Source organism: Malaclemys terrapin, chromosome 12, assembly GCF_027887155.1.
Source record: "Malaclemys terrapin pileata isolate rMalTer1 chromosome 12, rMalTer1.hap1, whole genome shotgun sequence".
Classification (NCBI taxonomy): domain Eukaryota; kingdom Metazoa; phylum Chordata; order Testudines; family Emydidae; genus Malaclemys; species Malaclemys terrapin.
The window spans coordinates 33,261,576-33,287,132 of NC_071516.1; the positions used below are offsets into that span (position 1 = coordinate 33,261,576).

The following is a 25,557-nucleotide window of genomic DNA, read 5'->3' on the forward strand; positions in this document are numbered from 1 at the left end:
GGCACCCATGGTCTCTCAGCCGGGCATTCCTGGGCGAGTATGCACCTCTTGTGACCTCCCAGCAGGGTTTCCCCTGGGGTGAGTGTGCACTTCCCATGGCCTCCCAGCAAACCCCTGCTCCCTCCCCGGTCAAATCATGCCCTCTGTGGCCTTCCACAGGCAAATGTACACCTGCTGTGACCTCTCAGTGGGGCCCCTTTGGTGTGAGCGTACGGCCCCTATGGCCTTCTCGTCCCCCGTCCTCTGGTGTTGCCTGCCCACCCCCCCGTGGTCTCTAACATGTACTCTCCCAGGGAACTCACCCCACTATGTGTTTGTGTGTACACATGTGGCTATGGGTGTGTCTGGGTGTGCATGGCTCTCCTAGCTGCATAGATTCCAAGGCCAGAAGGGCCTATTGGGATCATCTAGTCTGACCTCCTGTATAGCACAGGCCAGAGAATCTCCCTGAATCAATTCCTCTTTGAAGTAGAGCTGAACTTTTAGAAAAACATCCAATTTTGGTTTAAAAATTGCCAGTGGTGGAGAATCCATCTTGACCCAGGGTACATGTGTGTAAGTGTGTGTTGCTTTCAGGTGTGCTTCTCTGTATTGATAGCTGTGTTTGCATGTGCCCATTATTAGATGAAGATGGTAAAATTGTTAAGGATGCAGAAGAGGTAGAAGTGTTCAATAAATATTTCTGTTCTGGATTTGGAAAGAAGCAGGATGATGTGCTTGTGTCACATGAGGCTGAAGAAATACTTCCGAGTCCATTAGTAACTGAGGAGGATGTTAGCAGCAGCAGCAGCTAGGGATAAATATTGCACCCAGAAGGCCTAAAAGTGTTGGCTGAGGAGTTCTCTGGCTCACTGATGTTAATTTTTAATATGTCTTGTGTATATAAATACCTCCTCTGACAGGAGCCATGGCTGAATTTTGTTCAGGCTCCAGGATCTTGATACACCTCTGGGAATCCCGAGCACAGAGGCTGAGATTGCCCTCACAGCAATCCCAGGGGGAGGCCAGGAAGAGGCACTTGCTAGGATCTGGGACAGAATGTTAATAGCTGTGGGATAGTGGGACAGCTAAGCAACATTGTGGCCCACGACTCCACTGAGAGCAAGGAAACTAGGCACTGCTAATAGGTGGTAGGTTTCAAAACTCTGCAGGGAAAGGGAAACTGAGGCACAGCTGAAAGGTGATGTGTCAGAGCTCCCCTGGAATGAGGGTGACTCTGGATAGTAAAGAGTGCTGCCAAATAACGATGCTTGGCAGAATGTGGGAAAAGCCCTAGAGAGGTGTGAAGCAACCACTGGGTGGAGTCTTAAGGTTAAGGAGGGAGAAAGTTGCCCCTTAATCTATGGTTTCACATTGGTCAGTGGAGGTGTAATTAAACCTAAGGGGGATGGGGGGAGCAAACACACTTCACCTTGCCCCAAGCAGGGGGGGATTGGGAACTGATCTATAATGTTGTAATGAAACTGTTTTGGTGTGGTGATTGGAACTGTTTATCTGTTGATTGACTGACTGTATGAAGTTTAAATTAATAAGTAGTAAAGCAGATGCGCTGTCGAAATGGGGGAGGGTGGGTAGAACATCCTTGGAATATTTGTCATGTACCCCTGCTCTGTTCTCTTCTGAAAGGGGAAGAAAAGTGATGATTTGGGGGCGCTGTCCTGGCGCTGACAGCTCTGCTGGGGTACGAGGGAGGTTCCAGATGTCAGCCCCGCACCCAGCTGAGCGCCAACAGGCGATGTAAGTAACGCAGTGTCTGTGTGGACACTGTGTCGCCCTAACTACATCGACCTAAGCGCTGCGCCTTTCGTGGAGGTGGAGTTAAGTCGATGCAGTGGGTGACGTACATCGGTGGGAGCACCATTGCAGTGTGGATGCTGTCTTACGTTGACCTAACCCTGTAGTGTAGACCAGGCCTAAGTGTAAAGAGTGTAGAGTTGATATATTGAATAAAATGTGTGTGTGCATGCGTGTGTGTTGACTGCTTCACAACTGCTGTCTGCCCCTGAAAGACTTGAAGTGTAAAGCAGAAGCTTCCTGCTTTTGGGTGGAGTTCTGGCAGAGGGGCGTCTGAGTACAGGGGAGTCTGAAGGGTCAGCGCTGTGCCCAGAGGGGCTAAGTGGCTGGATAGCAGGTTCCAACAGTTGGGGGTTGCCAGCTAAAAGGTCTGTGGCCTTAGAGTGTGCTTAGGGACCCTGAGCTTCGGGTAGTGGCTGGGCTCCATTCAGGCTCCAGGAGCTTGGAACCCCCTGGAAACCCACAGCACAGCTTGGATTCTAGTCGGCAGCCAGGAAGGGGTGCTAGCTAGGATCTGTGACACTTTCCTGGGGAGAAAATACTAGGTTATTAAAGGGCTCTTTAACCTAGGGAAGAAAGGCAGAACAAGAATCAACAACTACACGCTGAAGCCAAACAAATTTGTAACCATGAGAGTGATTAACCATTGGAACAAACTCCGAAGGGAAGAGGTGGATTCTCCATCTCTTGGTGTCTTCAGATCCAGACTGGCTGTCTTTCTGGAAGATGCTTTAACCAAACACGAATTACTGGGCTCAGTGCAGAGGTAATGGGGTGAAACTGAATATTCCGTGCTAGCCAGGAGGTCAGCTTAGATGTTCCAATGGTTCCGTCTGGCTTTAAAATCTACGTGCCTGTGTATCCTTGTGTGCACACATCTGTGAACATATGTCTGTGTGGCTCTGGGTCTGTGTATACACACATGTGGGTCTGTGTGTGTGCATGTGTTTGGGGGGTGTTCCTGTTTTAACTTTCATGCACACTGCATGAGCAATAAGGGAACTCACTCTCAGCGATGTGCAGAGTGAGATGACGCAGATTCTCCAGCTGGTGAGTGCGACAGTTTCACTCCAGCAGCATGGGGGTGAGGGGGTAGCTGTAGAGAGCACTCTGGTGTCCCCTGCACAGCTTCCAGCCCCTGCAGGTTCGGAATTACATGTCCATAGGATACCACTACATGGGACACACAGACTAAGCTGACTTACTAGCTGGGCAGCTGATGTGGCCATAACAAACAGGCTAGAGTGCACATTTGGGCCTTGACTAGGCAGGTTAGCAGTGCGCTGTGGTGTGCATAGAAAGCTCTGCCATGCCAGGGGTAAGGAACAGGGGGCGTATTGTACAGGGCCATTGTCACTAAGCACTTACCCATCTCTTACCAGGACTTCAAAAAGCCTTTTGACAAAGCCTGGAAAGACTATGAGAATAAACTGTAAGTTGATCTGCCCCCGTCCTCTACTCAGGCTCACTGGGAGCCAATTCTAATAAAGCCTGGCCCAAGAGAGCCTTTCAGGGTGTTTTTTCCCTTTCTTCAAGCACAAAGATTGAGAAGGAGAAGCGGGAGCTGGCGAAGCAGCACGGGCTGGTGCGGAGCGAGGTGGTGGGAGGGGAGATCGCGGAGGAGATGGAGAAGGAGCGCAGGATGTTCCAGTTAAACATGTGTGAGGTAAGGGGGGTGGGAGGGAGCAGCAGCATCCCAAGCACCTAGAGCAATGACCCTTTCCACTGAGCAGCACTGGCCTCTTCTCCGCAACTCCCACCTGCTGTGAACTTGGAAGTCTCAGCCGCGGGCCATGGGAGGGAAGGTGCAGAGTGGCTCGGGGATGGGGAAAGAAAACTCTTGAAGAGGAAGACCCCTAATTCTCACATGGTTGTGGGTTTTTTTTTTTTTAACTCCAATTGAATGTCTTTGTGAGGATTGTATCAAGGCCTCTTCCATTGCCAGCCAGCCTAGCTCCCAGTGGCTGCTTTTCAGCTTCTTGTGTGGCACAGAGATGTTTCTAGTGTTCATTTTTGACCAGATGCCTTGTTTCCTGTAGACTGACACCTTGTTCAATTTACAGAAATTACAATTGTGCTCATCCCCTCTCCCTTCCCCATGGGCAGCGGGTAGAAGAGGCCAGGGGATGCTAAGCCTCCCCAAACAGGCGGGTGCTGCCAGCCCGTGTCTTTGGAGCCCTGCCACCAAAAAGGTGCCATAGTCTGGCCCATGTTCTGCCCTAAGGCCCCGTTGTGCTTGTCCTCTTCCCCTGTGGTCCCGCCTGCCGCTCATGCCTCTCCACCCGCCGAGTGGTGGGCAGGTAGGGGGTGGAGAGGTGCGAGCAGTTGGTGGGGGCGGCGAAGAAGCGCGAGTGGTGGGAGGGGGCAAAGATGGGTAGGGTGGCCTCGGGGGAGGGGGCCAAGCCTCGAGGCAGAGCAGGGGGCAGGGCCACGGTCTGGACACCAGTGGCCCTCACACTTCTCGGGAGCTTCCAGCGCTCACGTCCAGCCTCCCAAATGTGGGAGTCATGTGCTGCCCATGCCCAGGCCAGCTGTATTTGTGTCCCGCCCTTCACTGGGTACAGAGCTCTTGCTATTCCTGACATCCAGACAGCTGCTTTGTCTGACTCGATGCTCCTCATGTCTTGTCAGCTTCGCCCAGCAACTCATTAAACACCCCCAAGCCTCTAGTCCTTTCTGAGCAGCAGCCAGGTTCCACTGTAGCTACAGCCTGTCCCTTCCCCTTAATGCTCCCTGCTGCCTCATAAATGTAACCCCCTCCTTATTAAATGCTCTCCTCCTCCCCCACTGAGTCCCCGGAGTCCCCAGTCTAGCTGGTCCTGCATGGGGAACTGGAAACATCCAGAGAAAGCTCCCATGGGGCCCTGGGTATAGCCTTTGTCCTAGCCATCTAAATGTAGCTTGCACAAGCTCCCTCCTCCTTGGAGGGGTCAGGGAGCATGCTCGGTGCAATGGAACATTCAGTGAATTTACAAGCAAGCAGAGAAGCTCCTCTCATGGATTGGTAACTGGTTTAAAAATAGGAAACAAAGGGTAGGAATAAAGGGTCAGTTTTCAGAATGGTGAGAGGTAAATAGTGGTGTTCCCCAGAGGTCTGTACTGAGACCTGTGCTGTTCAACATATTCATAAATGATCTGGAAAAAGGGGTAAACAGCGAGATGACAAAATTTGTAGATGATACAAAACTATTCAGGATTGTTAAGTGCAAAGCAGACTGCGAAAAGCTACAAAGGGATCTCACAAAACTGTGTGAATGGGCAACAAAATTGCACATGAAATTCAGTATTGATAAATGTAAAGTAATGCACATTGGAAAACATAATGCCAACCATTCACACAAAATGACGAGGTCTAAATTAGCTGTTATCACTCAAGAAAGAGATCTTGAAGTCATTGTGGATAGTTCTCTGAAATCATCCACTCAATGTGCAGCAGCAGTCAAAAAAGCAAACAGAATGTTGGAAATCATTAAGAAAGGGATAGATAAAAAGACAGAAAATATCATATTGCCTCTATATAAATCCATGGTATGCCCACATCTCGAATACTGTGTGAGTTATATTGGAATTGGAGAAGGTTCAGAAAAGAGCAACAAAAATTATTAGGGGTATGGAACAGTTTCCATATGAGGAGAGATTAATAAGACTGGGACTTTTCAGCTTGGAAAAGAGACGACTAGGGAGATATGATTGAGGTCTATAAAATCATGACAGGTGCGGAGAAAGTAAAGGAGGAAGTGTTGTTAACTCCTTCTCATAACACACAAACTAGGGGTCACCAAATGAAATTAATAGGCAGCAGGTTTAAAACAAACAAAAGGAAGTATTTCTTCACACAATGCACAGTCAACCTGTGGAACTCTGCCAGAGGATGTTGTGAAGGCCAAGACTGTAACAGGGTTCAAAAAAGAACTAGATAAATTCATGGAGGATAGGTCCATCGATGGCTATTAGCCAGGATGGGCAGGCATGGTGTCCCTAACCTCCCTTTGCCAGAAGCTGGGAATGGACGACAGGGGATGGATCACTTGATGATTACCTGTTCTGTTCGTTCCCTCTGGGGCACCTGGCGTTGGCCACTGTCGGAAGACAGGATATTGGACTTTGGTCTGACCCAGTATGGCCGTTCTTATGTTCTTAAGAATCTATGCTGAGCATGTGCAAATGGCAATTTTCTGCCCCTTATAACTCTGCCAACTAAATCTGACCCACGTGTCCCAGGGAGAGCAAAGGTACCTCTCTGACCCCAGGACAGACCCTGAAAATGCTGAGTCCCTGCTCCAAATTCTGGAGCCAGTGAGCTCTTAAACCCAAGTTGGCATGAGCAAATGCAAGGAGCCTCATTTGGCACTGCAGCAGTGCAGGGGAGGGGAAAAGATGGTGCCAACGGCGGCATGGCCTGCCCAAAAGCAGGGGTAGGGGCGGGGGCCAGGGCAGCTGTCCACGTGGTTCTTACTTACAGCCCCCCAGCCAAGCCATGTCCAGGTAAGAGCCGCATGTGGGGAGCTGTGGACCCTCTTGCCCTGGGTGGGGGGCCCACAGGGCGAGGAAACAGGCCACTCTTGACCCCACCCTCACCCCTGGCAAGTGGAGGGTCCGCGGCACGGCTCCCCACAGTTGCCCAGGCTCCCCAGCCAGGCTCCAGTTGCCGTCCTGGCTGGGGGGATGGGGCCTGGGGGGGAATAGGAGGGGCCCCTGCCAAAAAGTGGACGGGCCAGGCCTGTCCAATTTCAAAAGGTGGGAGTGCCCTGGCTCCCTGCCCCCCCCCCCCATTCCGGCACCACTGGCTGGTGCACAGCTGGGAGTACTGCTCACCCAGCACTCCTGGATCCAGAACTATGCAGGGACCCCTGGCCAGGGTACCAAGGATCATTTCCTTGAGACAGAAAGAAATCCCAGGTAGGAAATCCCAGCCCGGGGTCAGAGAAACTCTATTAACAGGAACAGGCACAGGGCATGGCCTGTCTGGGACCCAGGGTTGCCAACTTTCTCATTGCAGAAAACCAAATACCCTTGCCCCATCCCTTCTCTGAGACCCCACCGCTTCTCTGAGCCCCCCCAGCTCACTCTATCCCCACTCCCTCCGTTGCTTGCTCATTTTCACCGGGCAGGGGGTTGGAGTGCAGAAGGGGGTGAGGGCTCCGGGATGGGGCTGGGGATGAGAGGTTTAGGGTGCAGGAGAGGACTCTGGGCTGGGACTGAGGGGTTCTGGGAGTGGGAGGGGTGAGAGTTCTGGCTGGGTGTGTGGGCTCTGGGGTGGAGCCAGGAATGAGGGATTTGGGGTGTAGGAGGGGGCTCCAGGCTGCTCAGGGGGTTGGAGTGTGGGAGTGGGTATGGACTCTGGGCTGGGGCTAGAAAGGAGGGGTTCAGGGTGTGGGAGGGGGCTTTGGGCTGGGGCAGAAGTTTGGGGTGTGGGAGGGGGTGTGGGCTCTGGAAGTTTGGGTGCAGGAAGGAGCTCAGGGCTGGAGCAGGGGGTTGGGGCATGGGATGCAGACTCTGGGAAGGAGTTTGGGTGGGGGAGGGAGCTTAGGGCTGGGGCAGGAGGTGTGGGGTGCCGGAGGGAGTTTGGGTGTGGGAGGGGGCTCAGGCTTGGAGCAGAGAGTTGGGGTGCAGGAGGGGGTGCGGGCTCCGGGCAGCACTTACCTCAGGTGGCTCCCAGGAAGTGACTGGCATGTTCCTCCAGTTTGGGAGCGGCCAGGTGGCTCTGTGTGCCGGAAGTCACCACCCCCACAGCTACCTGTGGTTCCTGGCCAATGGGAGCTGCGGAGCTGGTGCTCGGGGCAGCAGCGTGTCGAGCTGCTGTGGCCGCCCCCAAGCTGGCGGGACATGCCGGCTGCTTCCCAGGAGCTGCGCTGAGGAGCTGGGGAAGGAGCCTGCCAGCCATGCTGTGCCACCAATCGGACTTTTAATGGCCTGGTCAGCGGTGCTGACCAGAACCACCAGGGTCCCTTTTCAACCTGGTGTTCTGGTAAAAAACAGACATCTGGCAACCCTACTGGGGCCCTCAGACACTGATGATGTCCCAGGAGCCCAGCTGGCTATCTGCAGCATTGCTAGGAGCACTCTTCTCCTGTGCTGATTTGGCTGCCAGCTCCAGCTCCCTCCTACCCCCTCCTCACACAGTCTGACTCATCACAGTCTGACTCCCAAGTGCCCCCCAGGCTCCTCTCCTTCTCTCCCTCCCCCTGCTCTTTTCTCCCCTCCCCTGCCCTATAATACTTGTAAGAGAAACAGAAATAAACTAAGCCAACCCTTTCTCCCCTCCCCCCACAAAAAAACTGAAAAAGAAAAGAACAGAACTGAAAAAAACCCGTCACCCAGAAGGGAAGAGAAACCCCAGCCCTGCCATGCTGTTTGCTACCCAGCACTCTGCTCCTGTCTTCTAGCCCTGCCCCTCTGGGGGTGGGTCTGTCTTTCTTCCTGGTCTCATCTCAAGTGTTGGATTCATGTGTGGGAGCTGGGTGGAGGTGGTGACCTGTGCAATACTGGAGGTCAGACTTAATGATCTGGGTGGTTCCTTCTGGCCTTAAACTTAGTGACTCTCTTTTTTGTGGGGGCTGGATGTCTCCTGCTGCCACAGTGCACATAATAAGAAATACAGTGCGTTAAAAAGGCTGGAAAGTTGGTCAGTATTGTTAAAAATTACTTAGTTGTCATTGACCTCATCCCTGGCAACTCCGTTTCTGCTGAAACTTTCCAAAATTATTGAGCCTGAGGCATATATTCGGCATGAATAAGTTCAGCCCAGCTTGTTAAAGTTTGGCATCATTATAAGCAACAAAACCCAGGACGTGTTAGGTAACTTCCATACAGTAGTTGCTACCATTAGAAAGGAACAAGCTTGTATCCCTGCTGGACTGGACAGCCACACAGGGGCAAACAGGTCTGTAGCAACACCCTCAATCATCCGTTCCCTCATAAGAGTGACCGGGAAAGGGAGGGGGAGGTGGCTTTCTGGAAAGATGAGTTTATTAACTCACGTTCCGGCCACTTTGGAGCTCACACAGGCAAAATCTCCCACGCACTCCTAATCTCAAATACACTGTCAGCCACACTCTCTTCTTAAAGGGCCAGCTCCCATTAGCCAAATTCATGCCCTGAAAATGCAATAGTAAAAGAAACTAGCACAGCATCCACATTCACTTCTAATTACAAGGTTCTGCAATGTAAAGTCATTCCAGTAGTTACTTCAGAGTCCTTCCACTAATTGTTATCCATACATATTTAAGCCTTCAACACAGACCACTTCCACATTAACTACAGGAGTAACTGGGGTCTGTATGTTGTTGCTCTCTATGCTGGACCATCCGATAGGGAGCCACAACACACACACAGGCAGTGGGTTACACAAATATTTGTGAGACAGTGGAACACTGTGCATCAGGATTCTTGGTTTCTATTTCTGGCTCTGAAAATAGATTGTGGTGTTGTGGTTACAGACTGGGTAGCTAAATGTACCTGTTTGGGGCATCTCTGGGGTTTGAACCCAAGACCTCTGGATGTAAACACCTGAGTCGCTGACACCTGACCTTAAGAACCAGACCTGTCCAGTATGGAAGTGAAGTGGAGTCATAACATTCTATATGTGGTCTAGCTTCTAGAGAGTAACCGAGCCAGAGTGGGTTAGCGTGGGATACACAAGAGCCTAGTTTGACAGATATATTCTGAGGTGTGTGGCAAAGTAAATGAGACTTGGCCTTCTAGTATGAGCCCTGAGTTAGCATTAAATGACCTCACTCCCGTTCAGTGAATCTGTATGAAAGCTTGACTCACAATAAGAGCTGTGAAGAGCACAGAAGTGTGAATAGGAGCTAGTGGAATAGCTGGGGCTAATCTCCAGATTACAGATCAGTGCACCATCTACTAAGGCTACACAACACTGTGTTAGGCAGTCTCTGATGGTCTCTGGCTCGCTTCCCAGGAAGTCTATAGCTAGCACAGAATGGCAAGACTGCAGCAGTGGGAGCCAAAATCATAAGTCATGGCAACACGGAGGGTGATAAGTAAACAATGCAGAACCCAGCAGGTAACAAGAACCAACTCCTGGGTGTGTTTTCCCCTCAGTATCTGATCAAAGTGAATGAGATTCAAACCAAGAAAGGAGTGGACTTGCTGCAGAACCACATCAAGCATTGCAATGCTCAGTTCAAGTAAGAGTGATCGGTCATCTTTATTCCCTATCCTCCCTTTCTTTGCAAGGTCCCCAGTTTAACTGAGGAGACCTGAGCATTGATTTATTTTGCAGTGAACAAATATCCTGCAGTCACCCTCCACCTATGTGGTAACATGCTCCGCTTCCTCTCCCTCTGGAGATGGTGTAGCCGTAGGACTCTACGGTTGTGTTTGTCCTGCAAGTTACAGTACTTGGTACTTGCATTTTGACAGTACAATACAAAAGCAATTAGAGTGCTGGCTTCCCACTCCTCGGTTTGTTGTCACTGGTTATTATGAGAATCTGGGGTTCCTGATAATGATAAGGTGTGTGAGGCCAGGACTGTTGGCCCAAAAGGGTTAATGATGACACAGCAAAGCAAAGGCTCTAAGGACCGCAATGCACAGCGGTATGTTGTTCACATGCAGCACTGTCAATGCTAGGAGCTTCAGTTCAAACCATTCTCTCACATTTGCTTCTCCTGTTAGTTTTTTCCAGGAATGTTTAAGGGCAACAGAGACGCTTAAGCAGTTGATAGAGAAGCTCACCCCTGAGCTACAGAGCGTGAGTATGCATCATAACGCCAGCTCACCAGGGACCAAGGCAAGAGGGGGGCATGGGCCCTGCAGGAAGAATGTCTACCCCCTAAAATCTCTTTTTACCCCTAAGGAGGCTTCCCATATGTCCAGCTTTTCTGGGTCATGACCTTGGTTTTGGTCTGCCAATCTCTGTCCAGGTAGATTTTTAAAATATTAGTAATTGTCCAGGATTTCTCCCCCGCCACCCCACGTGGGGGGCTGACCGCTGGGGTTGCAGCCTCCCCGCCAAATACCCCAACCCCTCTCCCCCCAGCACCCCCTCCTCCTCTCTACAGCAATATCCTCTTTTTGGGAACCTGAAATATGTTAGTCCTACCCCTAAGGAAGTAGAGAAGATTTAAAGGCTAAGTGGAAATTTCCCAGGGCTTGATAGCTAGGATAAGTGCATACAGCTCATGAAAAGATTTGAGGATGCTACTGTACACTCCATGGTCCTATCATCTTTTTAAAGCGCTGCTTTTGGTATCTCTCTCTGATGAGGATGAGGTTGCAATCCTCATTTGGGTGGAGTACTGATCTTTAGTGCTGAGCCCTCAGACACACTGCAGGTAATTTTGGAGCCTTCCTTATATGCTTCCCTCACAGTAATTTCGAGTTTAATAGATGTACAGCTGGCTGGTTTTGATATTTTGCATGGAGACTGATTTCACCAGCCCAAGGTGGGTTCTCCAGAAAAGGCTCAGTGCCAGTTCTTTTAACACTCTTGGTCTCTTTACATTTGTAGCACATTAATACAAACAACATTTAAAAAAACCCTCCAATATATTGTCTCAATACAATCTATTTACAATCAGTAACTTGAGGAATGAAGAACAAGGCATAATACACAGCATTTGCAGTGTCTGTTAATGCTATAAACACACAAACCCTTCAGCTATGTCTGCCCTACAGCACGTTGAAAATTAACTGTCATTTTCTGGCAAACTGAACTTTTGATCCTGTTAACTGTTTTCATTACTGACTCATCTCAAGAGGTGACCATATTGAGCTTCAGACTTTTGGATAGTCAGTGCCTGGTTCAGAAACATAAACAGCTGTTGTAATGATGACATGTCCTGAGCAAACGTTGTTTATATTATTTAGCCAAACCATAGCCACTATGCACCCATCAGGCTCCATTTGAGGAGTGCTGAGGAAACACTGCTGTTCCCTCCACCTGCAGATAGCTCTGTCCAAGCTGCTCTGGAGGAGATGGGATTTTGGAGAAGCTTGTATTACAGTAGTACGTGCCCTGTGCCATGGTGCTGCACGGGGGGGCCGTGTTTTCAATATGGTGCTTCCCACAGGAATGGAAACTCATGTGTTATGTAGTGTGGGGGAGAAATGCCTGTCTTGCCTGAGAGAATGAGTGGGATGTACAGACAGAGGCAAAGCGAATCACTGTGGTGTGATGCCTTTCAGATGAAGGTCAGGCAGGACGAGGAGAAGCAGCAGCTGTGCTCCCTCCGGGATCACCTGAAAGCAGCATTACAACTGGAGCAGAAAGAGGTAAAGTGCGTCCCCCTTCCTAGGCACTGCCATTACGGCTGCCTGGTGGAGTATTCATGGGGAGCAACCAATCAGAGCAGTCACTCCGGTCCAATACTGTGCGTTGTACAGCATCCCTGGAGCTCATGCAGGGAACAAGGCATGTGCAGGGTGGCAATGGCAAGTCCATCTCATTCCTGGCTATGGGCTGAGCCCTGTGAGGTGGGCTCTGCCCCCCACCCAGGGAGCTAAGGGGCCAAAGGGAAGCAGCTCTCCTTGCTCAAATCCGGAGGAGCCAGGGGGATGGTGAGGGCTCTGCTCTATCCATGGCCCTGCAGAGTTCTCCTTTGGAGGCTGTGGATTGGATGTTGTGAGTGAATTTCATGTGCCTGGAAGGTGCTGGAGTTGCAGCCCTGGGGACTGGAGCCCACTCTTCCCAGAGCAGTTGGGGAATGGGAAGTGGAGGGCATGTCTCCCTCACCCCTCTGTCCCGGCAACACGTTCCTCCTGTTCCACAGAGACCCAGCTGCTGGAGATGCCTGGCTGTCCGAGGGGAGTAGGCTGAGGTGTTGTCGTGGTTTCTGCCTATTGAGATTGTTGACTGCCTCCCTCTCCAAGGCAGCCCATCCTGACGGCCTCACCCAGGGCAGCCCGTCCTGACTGCCTCACCTGCAACCCTGGTGGTGCCCCCTTTGCAGGCTCCCTGGGGATTGTGCACATGCCAACAGGCAGTGCAGTGTGGGGCATGCAGCATCCCCAGGCTGGGCCGTACCAGACTGCCCTAGCTGTGGGGAGTAGGGACTCCAGAGAGAGGGGATGAGCCCAGAGGGAGTAGCAGGATCCCCTCTGGTACCTGCCAGAGGCTATGGGAAGACAAGGAGATGAGGGGGCCCAGGGAGATTGGAATGGGGGGAGGAGGCCTCCAACAACCCTCTGGTAAGACTCCCACCTACTCCCCTCAGCATTAAGCACCCCCCCCCCCCAATGACAGGAGCTCCAAACCTGACCACTCACGTACCCAGCATGCTGGCAGCTTCCCCAGGGCTTACTCTGTCACCGGCCTCTCTGCTGCCGCTACCGCAATGGGCCTGTTCTGGTGGTGGCTGTGTGATGTGGCTATGTCCCCTCCCACACACCCCTCCTTTCAGCCAGGCCACAGAGAGCGGCTAGGCAGAAATGGCTTCAGTCACTACTGCCCTGCAGCGGTTTGGAAACAGGGCCGGGCTCCCTCTCCCTTCCCATGCCCAGGTTGGGTACGGGGCAGTGTTGTGGAGCGGACTGAGGGATCTGTGGCTTTCTGTACCACTTGGTTCAGTCTGTGTTTGTTCCCTGGGCACTGCTCTCCGAGTTTGCTTCTTGCCACATTCGCTGCACTCTGTATTAACATCACATCTCCTCCCTGGATGGGACCTTTCTAAGATGCCAGTCTGGAATATCCCATCGGAAGGAGTCCCCCTAGGGAGAGATGGGCATGGGCTAACGGCTACCTCTTTCTGTCTACTAGGACTCTGCTAACAAGCAGCTACGGTACAACATGCACCAGCTGCAGGGGAACAAGCAGTATGGGACCGAGAAATCGGGGAACCTCTTTAAGAAAAGTGATGGGTAAGTGCAGATCTCACTAGTCTGTAGCGTAGACATTAAGGATCTCCAGTGCAGCCCCCTCAGCTGAGTTACTGAGCTGACCTTGATACTGTGTCTCCCTCACAATGCGTTCATTTTGGATCAGATGGGAACAGTGCTGTGTGCAATGAAAACTAGGGGCAGCAGCATAAACAAAGGGGAATGAGAAATAACATGGGGGGGCAGTTTCTAGTGACAATCTGCGTGGGGGCTGGGCTTAGGGATGGCAGCACCGTGGTCCCAGGAGCATTCACTGCAGACTCCCAAGCTGAACCTCCTTTGTTTTTTTTCTACCAGTTCCAAGTCTTTCCAGGTCCCTTTCCTATCCTCCCCACGCTCAGTGGCATGACACTCTGCCCGGGTTAGCCTCCCCTGCACACTTCACTAATGTCGCTCCCCCACAACATTAAGGAAGATATTAAATGATGGAACAGTGATCTTCCTGCACAGACCAAAGCCATTCACAGGAGCTCAGTACCATGATCCCCCTGTGACAGAGGGGGCAGGGAAGACACAGGGCAGTGAAGGGGCCACAGCTGGTGGATGGCAGAACCAGGAATAGAAGCCAAGTCTCCTGCTCCACTGTCTTATACGCAATGGGAGGGAACACAGGGCAGCTGGGATGCTAAGAGGCACATACAACGATGGTGTCCCAGATCAGGGCTGGCTGCACCTGTCCCCACCTTGGGTGTCTCTGAATGCATCTCCTCCAGATCTGAGGCCTCTAGCTTTCACTTCTGTGAGTGGAGTCCTGTGATTTCCCGCACTCAGATCGGGTCCTTGTTTTCCAACCACGTTTGACCAACAGGTCCGACTGGACTAGGAACCTGTGTTTCTTCCTTTGGGAAGCTGTGATGAATACAGTGACCCAAACTGCTCCTGTCGTCTATTGTGAACAGCAGTAACAGCTTAATGAGAGAAAAGGATTTTAAAACAACAGCAGGTCTACACACGACTCCTGCTATGATAGAGACCTCTTTCTTCTTCAAGTGATGGCCCTCTATGGATTCCAAACGTGGGTGCACATGTGCATCATGTGCCAGAGCGGGAACAATTCTGTAGCAGTGTCTGTTGACCCGGATGTGCATCATGCATTGTCCTTGTATTCACAGCCAAGGTTATAAGAGGTTGTGTGCATCGACTCTGCTCCAATTCCCTCTTACCGCCACATGGGCAGAGTTGGAACCCCTAGCTAAGAGAGTTGATAGTCTGTTCTGCCTTTGCGTACGTAGTTACAAATAGTGTTTTTCTTGTTTTTATAATGTATTGTAATTAGTTAGGTTTCCTTTCCGACTTCTCCCATTGGGGAAACTTCCTCACCTGGGGACTATGCCCTGGCAAGTCAGCTTCAGAAACTGCGCTTTGTGCCCGCACTCCTTCTCTGTGAGCGACGAGCACCAACAGTGCCTCTACTGCCTCGGCGAAGCCCATGTTGTGGCCCACTGCACCATTTGACGTTTGTTCCCAACCCGAACACGGGAAGCCGGGGAACTTTGTCTCTGTAAGTTCCTCGTGGAAGAGGCTATGCGCCCATGTATCTGTCGATACTGCCGCCGCCTGACAAGCCCTGCTCTGACCATAAGAAGCACAGCCATGGGCATACGGACAGATCCCAGTCTGGGACTGCCCCTAAATGCAGCATTGCCTCCGCGAGCCAGGCCCAGTTGGGTGAGAAGTCACATATCAACCTGGCTGCTGCAGCTCCCAAGTAGTCCAGGACAGAGAACAAAGAGAAACACTGCTGCATTCACCGGTGCCGCCACCAACTGCAGTGCAGTCACCGCTCCAGCAGCGTTGTCACTGCACCCGCCGCTTGCACTGCCAGCATCCTCCAGTCTGCCATGCGCAGTCCCCCGCACACCCAGCTGCCTAGAACCAATTTCTTTCAGGATGTAGTCCACATCAGGTGTGGGTTGTTACTGTTTGATGATACGCTGTATCTAGTGTGGGATGGTAGATGACAACTAGGGGTGTGCAGTCAGAAGGATTTTTTTCCCTCTACTGAAATAGATTCTTCTGGGATATTTGGGTGGCCCATTCAATGATGCAATATGCTTCTCTGATGGAGTGTCCTTGTTTAGTGAAGGCAGTTTTAAGTGTGTTTAGGTGTGTATCCTGGACTTTCTCTTGGGAACATATTCTGTGGTATCTGATGCTTGGCTGTAGATAACAGATTTCTTGGCATGTCTGGGACTGTTACTGGATCTCTGAAGGTAGACTTGGTGATCCATGTGTTTCTTGTGCATAACTGTCTGTAGGGTTCCATTGCTGAAGGTGATCGTAGTGTCCAGGAAGTTGATGCTGGTGTGGGAGTGTTCTAGAGAGAGTTCAATGGATGAATGGTGGTTGTTAAAGTTGTGGTGGAAATCTATGAGGGAGTCTAAGGCATCTGTTCAGAGGATGGAAATATCATCGATGTATCTCAAGTATATCATTGATTTTATGGGGCATTTTTCCAGAATAGTCCATGAAGAGGAACACCACAGACAACCATATACAAGAAATCCATGGATCACCACACCTACCTTCACAGATCCTGTAACCACTCCAAACACACCAAGAAATCTGTTATCTACAGCCAGGCACTCAGATATCACAGACTATGCTCCGAGGAGAAAATCAGGGATACACACCTTAACACACTTAAAACTGCCTTCACGAAGCAAGGACAATCCACCAGAGAAGTAGATTGCATCATGGAACTGGCCACCCAAATACCTGGGAAGAACCTGCTTCAATACAGAAAAAGCGAGAGCCTTTGACTGCACACCCCCAGTTGTCACCTATCATCCCACATTGGAATCCATATGGGGTATCATCAAACAGATACAACCCATATTTGATGGGGACTACATCCTGAAAGAAATCTTTCTTGAACCCCTTTTCTGGCCTTCAAACCTCACTAAGCTCATCATCAGAAGCAGGCTCCCCATGGACCATGACACAGCAACTCAAAGCAGCACCAGACCCTGCCAGAATAACAGATGCAAAACTTGCAGACATATCTCCAGTGCTATGATGATCAATACTCCCCACAACACACTTTTCAAGTTCCATGGGTCCTACACATGCCTATCCCAACATGAGGTGTACCTCGTCCACTGCATCAAATCCCCCAAGTATGTGGCTGAAGCCAGACAATCACTATGCTCTCGAATTAACTCTGACAGAAAAATGAAAAAGACAAAAACACCAGATCACATGTAGACAAACACTTTTCACAAAATGCTCACGCCACATCTGACCTCTCAGTCCTTGCTCTCAAAGGAAACCTGGACAACACCTTCAAAAGATGAGCCTGGGAACTTAGGCTATATCTACATTACCGCCTATGCTGGCAAAACATACATCGCTCAGGGGTGTGAATAAACCACCCCCCTGAGCAACATAAGTTACACCGACATAAGCACTGGTGTGCAAAGCGCTATGTCAGCAGGAGAGCTTCTCTCACTGACATAGCATCTGCCATTTTCAGAGATGGTTTTAATATGCTGACGGGGCAGCTCTCTCCCATTGGCATAGAGCGTCTTCACCACACACACTGCAGCGGCGCAGCTGTATCAGTACTCTGCGCCGCTGCAGCGATATGTGTGTAGACATGGCCTTAAATTCATAACTCTCTGCTTGACATTAAAAACCATGGACTTAACAGAGACCCTGGATTTATGGTCTATTAAAACAATTTGTAACACACCCTGCTGCCTACTAACCCTCCATTGTCATCCACTGCAAAGGTGCTAATTGCCCACTTCATTTTAAGTGGTCTCCTACAACATGTGAAACCCTTTTGCTTAACAATCTGTTCCACCTTAGAATTGTAGAAATTTAGGACTGGAAGGGACCTCAAGAGGTCATCTAGGTCAAACCCCTGAACTGAGGCAGGACTAAGTATTATCTAGACCAGTGGTTCTCAACCTTTGTGGACTCAGGGCCCATTTGTAAATGTTTATGGCCTGTCACAACCCAGTAAATAGTTTGGGGGTAGAGGCCCTCGGGTGGTTTCAATTGGATCCTGCCCAGCACTCACCCCAGAGTGGTGGCTCCTGCAGCTCCAGCGCTGTGGGACTGGCTGGACTTGGCTCTCCGCTCTAGGCGTTGCAATCTCAGGGGTTGCAGCGCTGCTCAGGTTTGGCCCTACTCCCCTGACTTTGTGAGAGTGGAGTTGTGACCTGGCTCCTGAGGTGGCAGTGCCACTCACTCCCATTTGGCGCACTGGGACTCCTATCATGATGACAGCTGGGCCAAATCTGAATGGCGTGGGGACCTCAGAGGTTGCAGTGCCTGGAGCAGGGAGGCGAATCCAGCCTGTCCCGTGGGACAGGAATCACAGGAGCTGCCATGCGACCTTTTGAAACATTCTGGTGACCCAATGCTGGGTCCTGACCCACGGGTTGAGAAACCCTGCTCTACACCATCCCTGACAGGTGTTTATCTAACCTGTTCTTAAAAACCTCCAGCTTGGACACTCTGGTTACCTTCTCCAGACCTGAGGAAGAGCTCTGTATAAGTTGAAAGGTTATCTCTTCCACCAACAGAAGCTGGGCCAGTAAAAGACATTACCTTGCCCACCTTGGCTCGTGCATAGATTATTACAGACACTTCCAAATCCATCATGAGTTTGCAGTGCAATATGGCAGCAAAGAGGCCAGGTAAACCCTGGAAATGATCAGGGGCCAAAGGGATTGATGTGCAAAGGAGACTGGAAGGGTGTAACATGTCCAGCTTGGCTGAGCAGTGCCTGCGGGTGGGGAGGGGACAAGGCAGTTTACAAACCCCTGTGGGGTGTAAATATTAAGGCAGGAGAAGAATCTAGGACATGACAAGGGCTACAGCTAGAAGTGGAAGGGAGCACATGAACTGAGCGGCCTGGAGCGCATCCTAGCAGTGAGCTCTGCCAGGTTGGGACTGGCAGCAATGGCAGCCCATTGCTTAGGGAAAATGCTGTATACATCGTCTCCAGTAAGAGGCTGTGCTGCCCGTCCATCACGCCTCTTGCGGTGTGCCACAGGCCACCTCACTCAGCTCACAGCAGGCCAAGGGCTGCCCCGCCCTGCTCTTGCTACAACCCCCCGCCTGCACGAGCCAGGCAGTTTACCAGGAGCAGAAGCTGTGGCCTTAGCTGTGCCCTCCTCTCCTCTCTGCAGTGGTGCTGCTCTGCACGCTCCTTTGACAGGCTGGTCCCTGTCTGAAGGGGTCTCCAGCCCCCTGGGCAGAAGGACTTTGAGCATCTCCTTTGAAATGAGAGAATTCCCGGTTCATTTTCAGGTTGAGGAAGGTCTGGCAGAAGAGGAAGTGCACGATCCAGAATGGCTACCTGACCATCTTTCACAGCACGGTAGGGTTCATCACCTTCATGGCCCATGCTCAGAAGTGGTGGGCTGAAAAGGCCTGTGGGATTCAGTCCCTTCCAGGGGGTTGTGCAGATGATACCCACAGTGAGTCTAGTGGCTTTCCCTGAGCCTGACTGGAATCCCTGGAGTATGATCTTCTCCGGCCCCATGCTGCTGGCCTGGCCCAATGCCCACTGGAGTCTTTCCATTGAGGCTGGAGTCCCTGTGCCCTCAGTGGACCACAGGCAAAGGCACTAGGGTCTTGCCCAGACTGAGAGCCTGCATGGCGAGTGCACCAAGCATCCGGGAGCAGGGGAAAGGTCATTGCTGTGATTTCTTTTATTGTTATTGATGACAGCACCAGCAAGGAGAATGTGCCTGGGTTACTGGGAAGGCCCACTGCGTTCTGTCTGACTCCTGTCACTGGCCTAGCTGAGTGCTCACAGGCTTCAATGGATTTCCCCTCACAGCTCCCAAGGGAGGCAGGGCAGGGCTGTTATCCCCGTGGACAGAGGGGAACTGAGGCCAGAGAGACTAAGTGACTTCCCCAGGCTCTTACAGAGCAGGGTCTTGAACCTGAGTCTCCCAAGTTTAGGTTTGTCCCTAACCGCTGGAAAGTTCTTCCACCCTGTTCCCTGCCTCAATGACCCTAATCGCTTGGGAGCATGGCAGGGACCTGCCCCCAGGGGTTGCTGTCCTAGCAATGCTGCGAGTACTAAGGCTCCATCTTCCATCCACTAGCTAAACCGCCCACCAGCCAAGCTGAATTTGCTGACTTGCCAAGTGAAGCCGAACCCTGATGATAGGAAGTGCTTCGACCTCATTTCACGTGAGTCCCATTCTTTGTTTCGTAATGCCTGGGGAAGGTCCAATTGGCAGCTGCGTGCTGGATTTCTGACTCAGGGCCCCGAGAAGGCGGCATGTCAGAGAACCAATGCAAGCAGGCAGCAAGGTGCATGGCAGGGGCACTGATTGTGTGGTTCCAATGGGGAGCTATAAGCCAGGCCCAGGGCATGGGGATACAGATCATGTTTGCGAGGCCGTTTGCAGTTCTGAGCTTTCAAGCTGCTCGACAAACACCGAACTGGGGTGTTGTGATGAAAGGGAATCTCCACAGCGGGATTCGCTGGAGTATGTCCATGCTCGATGTCTGCCTGGGTGGGTGGCACTAGCAGGAGGAAAGCAGAGGTTCAGTTACAAACACATTGTAATGCAGGCAGCTTAGCCAACCACAAGTGTTCCTAGGTATTGGTATTGCAGCTCCGAGTCAGGGCCCATTCTGCTGGGTGCTGTTCGTGCAATTCAGTGAAACACAACACCCTGGATGGCTTCCTGAAAGGACTTGGGGCTGAGGAAAGATTGACAGCAAGAGCGGTAGAGCTCAGTGATGCAGCACCTTCACAGCCTCAGATGCTTGCGGCTTACGGGCATGTGGTCCAGAGCTCTTGCACCTGGCCCCCCTGGCACCACCTTCGGGTGGGGCAGGCAGGGTGCTAACCTATGCACATTGGCTGCAGAGGCTAAGTGAATGAATGGCGTAGGAGCGGCCCCTCTCTGTGTGCTGGACTGTGCCATACACCCTTCATCTGGGGAGTGCAGACAGCTGGCTCTGGGCGGCGTTGGTGCCCTCTGGGTGCTGGTTTGTTTCAGGTCTAAACACAAATGGTTCTGTGTATCTCAGATAACCGCACGTACCACTTCCTGGCAGAGGACGAGCAGGAATGCACCGCGTAAGTACCGGGGTGGGAGCAGAACGGCTCCTTGGGGGGGACAAGTACCAGCCCTGAGAGCTGCTGAATGGGAGCCATCTCACTCTTCTGCCACAGGCTGGAGCCCTGTGTCCTCCTCGCCCCTCCAGGAGGGAGGGCAGCAGCGTAGCCAGGCTGAGGCAGAGGCTGCTGATGCCTGATTTGCCCAAGGCCATGGCTGGAATTCAACGGCTCCTGGGCCTGCATGTGGAGCAGTAGAGCCAGCAGCTCCATGTTGCCTGGCCCTAGCACCAGCCAGCACAGTGGGACTTGCCTGCAAAGCTCTGCTGCCTCCAGCCTCCTTCTCTTGCCCATCCCCAGCTGTGGACGTGGGGGCTGAAAAGTGGCATTCTCTGTTGGGCTGCCTCTGTCAATGGCCTGTCTGAGTTCACTGGCCCTCACTACCAAGTTCCTGCCAGTAATGAGGTGTGGGGAGGAGCCTTCCTCCTCTGAGCCTGCACAGGCCTGTAGCCAATGCTTTGGCCCACCCCAGGCAAGTGTTGGTGCAAGGCAAAAGGTGCTGGGCAGGTCTGGAAGCACAGTTCCCACCTCTGCAGCCCTGAGATGCTGCTCTGCAGCCACTCCGGGGCTCCTGCCAAGGGCCAGGCTGAGGCCACGGGGCAGAGTCCCTCTTCAGAGCAACGTGCATGTGCAGAACTCGAGGTCTCCACTGCCCCATCACCCTCCCCATGTTAGCCTTGAGCATGCAGGGGCGACGGCACAGCAGGGCAGCCATGGCTCATGCCTAGCCCTCGCCGCTGCTCCCCCGTGCACCAGAGTACAGAGCCCATACCCCCTTGCTGACATGGAACAGGGGCCCCTCTGACAGCAGCTTCCTCCTCCTCGCAGCTGGATTTCTGTTCTCAGCAACAGTAAGGAGGAGGCTCTGAATGTGGCATTCAGCCGGGTGCATGGCAGTCGAGAGAGCAGCATGGAGGGGCTGACCAGGGCCATCATCGAGGAAATCAAGTGCATGCCAGGGAACAGTGTGTGCTGTGACTGCTCAGCACCAGGTGAGCGTAGTCATGGGGGGATGGGACAGGGACAGACACCCTAGAGCCGCTGCACAGTCAGCACCCATCACAGTGATGCAGTGACCGTACTTCAGCCAAGCCAGCAGCCGTCCCGAAGGCAGTCGCTAGCCCCTCCGCAGCCCTGGACTCCACTCACAGCATGGGGCTGCCGGAGCCATGGGTGGTAGGGAGCATCTGGGCACCTTACCCCCACCCCAGCCAGCACACCACTGCTCCCACCCCCCTCACCAGCACCATTCAGGGGCTTTCCACAACTCTCTGGGAAAATGCCCTGCACTCCTCCCTCCTGCAGAAATACCCGGTTTGGCAGGAGCCCCACATAGAGCTTTCCCTGAATTACAGCCTTGAGGGAGGGGGACCAAGGATCTGCCCTCAAGTTCCTTGGACCCCCCAGAATCAATGGAAGGATCCTGCTGTGCCACTGCTCGGTGAGAGGAGACTGCGTCCCCTCAGCCATCACTTAGCTGAGCCCTTTGCACCTCCCAAATCAGTCCCTCTAGCCCCCCTCCCTCCTGCCCTTTGGCTCCTCCCACTCAGTCACTCCTGCCCTCTGCTGCTGGAATCCTAGGTCCGGTTCTGGTGCCCACAGTCCAAGAAGGATGCGGATAAATTGGTGAGGGTTCAGAGAAGAGCCACGCAAATGATGAAAGGATTAGAAACCTGCCTCACAGTGATAGACTCAAGGAGCTCACTCTAGTTAGCTTAACAAAGAGAAGGTTAAGGCGGGATGTGATTAGTCTAGAAGTACCTACGTGGGGAACAAATATTTGCCGGTGGGCTCCTCAGTCTAGCAGAGAAGGTCTAACAGCCCAGTGGCTGGAAGTTGAAGCTAGACACATTCAGACTGTAAGGAGGTGTACATTTGGCGGAAGGAGTTACTAAGGGGAGTGGTGACTTCTCCATCCCTGGTAAGTTTTGAATGAAGACAGGGATTATTTGGAGTTCGCTGGCCTGTGTATGCAGGAGGACAGATTAGATGAGGCCTTGGAATCTGTGAGTTTTAAAGGTGGGATGTCGGGCAAGAAACCCCAGGAACGGCCTTGTACTGGAGCCCTGGCAGCACGATCACCTCTGCTCTGGCAGCAGCCTACAAACCCCATCAGCACTTGCCCCTTTCCCAGGGGGAATGGAGGCACAGGGAGGGGAATGACTTGGTCAAGGTCATCCACCCAGTTAGTGTCGGAGTCTGGCAGCCCCATCACTACCGGCAGCGATGGAAAGCTCATTTCCGTGGGCCATCGGGGAAAGAGCATCTTCACCAAATTGCTACAGCAGCGCAGCTGCACCAGTGCAGATGTGCCATTTTAAGTGTAGACCTGCTCTTAGCGCCGCTGCACACAGCATGCACAACCCACAGCAACAGCATGGCAAAGCAGCCAGCAGACCTGTCCGCTTCCATCCACAAACTCCAGGGGGATGATAGTATCCAAGGTGGGGAAAGGGCTCCCTGCCCAGACCCAACAGGGGCCAGCTGGGGGGAAGGGACTCCCTACTCTCCTCCCAGCCCCATCCAAAGCTGGGACATTTTCAAATTATTTTTACATGTTTGCCTGAACAGCCCCCATTGCCATCCTCCACTCAGTCAATTGTGTAAAGTCAAGTGGCAAGCGGCTCCTTGGATCCCATGGCACTTCCCCTTCCTGTTCCTGGGGGGAGGGATAGCTCAGTGGTTTGAGCATTGGCCTGCTAAACCCAGGGTTGTGAGCTCCATCCTTGAGGGGGCCATTTAGGGATCTGCAGAAAAAATCTGTATGGGATTGGTCCTGCTTTGAGCAGGGGGTTGAACTAGATGACCTTCTGAGGTCCCTTCCAACCCTGATATTCTATGATTCTCACATTTTTTTCTACAACCCAGATTCTCTATTCTGTCCAGTTATGTCTCCCTGATTCCTTGTCTGTCCCCCAGCACAGACTAAAGCATCCTGGGGGTTACTCTGACCTGCACCAGCTGGCTGTGGTCCCTGAGGGACCATCCACCAGCTTGAGATTGCCAGAGAGCATTGTGCTCCAGCCATTCCCTCTGGGGCACCTGAGGCTGCATGGAGGAAAGCAGAGGAGTTATGACAGCTCTAGGCCCAGCAAGGACTCCCTCTCCCTCAGTAAAGTGCACCTGGTCTGGGAAGGGGAATCTGGCTCTTACTGTCCATGTACCTTCATTCCCAGTTTAGCCTCTCTTCCACTCTCCTTCCTTTCCTGTCTCTGTCCCAGTCCATCCCCCCTCCTCATCCTCTCCCTTTTCCATTTCCACCCCCTACTCAGATGCCCCACTGTAGAGTGAGACTGAATGGTTGACAAGGTGCCTTGCCCACCCCACCCTGTGCCCGTGACTACCCAGCACTTTTGGCAGGATAATGGGGCTAACCAGAGCAATGCGCTGTCTCCCCAACAGACCCAGCCTGGCTCTCCATTAACCTGGGCATCCTGATCTGCATCGAGTGCTCCGGGATTCACCGGGAGATGGGCGTGCACCACTCCCGCATCCAGTCGCTGTCTCTGGACAAACTTGCAACCTCTGAGCTCTTGGTAGGGAACTGCCCGCGCGCGGTCCCCCAGAGCACCCCCTCCCACTCTGCCGCCACCTGCGCTCCCTCGGGGCACCCCCCTCCCGCTCTGCCGCCACCTGCGCTCCCTCGGGGCACCCCCCTCCCGCTCTGCCGCCACCTGCGCTCCCTCAGGGAGACCCCTCCCGCTCTGTGACCACCTGCGCTCCCTCGGGGCACCCCCCTCCCGCTCTGCCACCACCTGCGCTCCCTCAGGGAGACCCCTCCCGCTCTGTGACCACCTGCGCTCCCTCGGGGCACCCCCGTCCCGCTCTGCCGCCACCTGCGCTCCCTTGGGGCACCCCTCTCCGCTGCCACCCATGTGCACTCCCTCAGGGCGTCCCCCCTGTTGCGGAGTGTGGGGGAGTTAGGGCCCTGCACCCCTCTTCCCGAGATTCACTGCGACTCTCAACCAGCCAGTAAAGCAGAAGGTTTATTTAGGGACAGGAACACAGTCTCAAGCAGAGCGTGTAGGTACGACCAGACCCCCTCAATTAGGTCCCTCTGGGAGGTTCAGGGAGCTTAGACCCCAGCTTGGGGTTCCCTGCGTTGCACCACCCAGCCCAAACCGAAACTAACTCCCAATTCCTCCCGCTGCTCCTCTCCTTTGTTCAGTCTCCCGGGCAGAAGGTGTTAATTCTCCCCACCCCCGTTCCTGGCTCAGGTTACAGCTCAGGTAGCTTCCTTCAAGGGAAGTCCCACATCCCCACTGCAACCCCCCTGCAACATTCCCAGGTCAAATCTGCCCTGCTCCCTGCTCCGTCACACCCCCCGCTCTGCTGCTGCCTGTGCTCCCTCAGGGCAGCCCCCCCCCCCCCCCCGCTCTGCCGTTGCCTGTGCTCCCTCAGGGCGCCCCCCTGCTTCGCTGCCGCCCACGCACGCTCCCTCAGGGCGCTCCCCCCGCTCCGCTGCTGCACATGGGCCGGAGCCACAAAGCAAGCTTACAGGGAGAGGCGGGCTCGCTGTGCCCATGATTACCTGGCCCCTGCCCTTGGGCTCTACTGTCCAGCACCCACCCCCACCCCCGGGACACTGGCTGGCATGCGCTCCCAGCTCTCAGCATGGTGCTGTATGTTGCGTCAACTTGTTTTGTGCCTGTTTGTTTTGCAGCTGGCTAAGAACATTGGCAATTCTGGCTTTAACGACATTCTGGAAGCCAACCTCCCCAGCCCTTTGCTGAAGCCCACAACTGGCAGTGATATGTAAGTAGTTTCTCAGGAGCCCGGAGCCAAGACAAACCTCTCTGGATAGGGCTTTGGGGTATTAGCTA

General features: G+C 52.9%; 1 protein-coding gene across 2 annotated transcripts in view; it reads left to right on the top strand.

Annotated features, from left to right (window-relative positions):
* LOC128845908 (arf-GAP with SH3 domain, ANK repeat and PH domain-containing protein 2-like) overlaps positions 1–25,557 on the top strand; it is a 103,043-nt gene that overhangs the window by 38,368 nt on the left and 39,118 nt on the right. For both annotated transcript variants that reach the window (XM_054044974.1, XM_054044975.1), the window contains exons 5-16: positions 3,177–3,226; positions 3,331–3,460; positions 9,859–9,944; positions 10,435–10,510; positions 11,947–12,033; positions 13,517–13,617; positions 18,901–18,970; positions 19,707–19,794; positions 20,647–20,695; positions 21,563–21,726; positions 24,137–24,270; positions 25,398–25,489. In XM_054044974.1, coding sequence (XP_053900949.1) covers positions 3,177–3,226; positions 3,331–3,460; positions 9,859–9,944; positions 10,435–10,510; positions 11,947–12,033; positions 13,517–13,617; positions 18,901–18,970; positions 19,707–19,794; positions 20,647–20,695; positions 21,563–21,726; positions 24,137–24,270; positions 25,398–25,489 — 1,127 coding nt within the window. The remainder of the gene's footprint in view (positions 1–3,176; positions 3,227–3,330; positions 3,461–9,858; positions 9,945–10,434; positions 10,511–11,946; positions 12,034–13,516; positions 13,618–18,900; positions 18,971–19,706; positions 19,795–20,646; positions 20,696–21,562; positions 21,727–24,136; positions 24,271–25,397; positions 25,490–25,557) is intronic.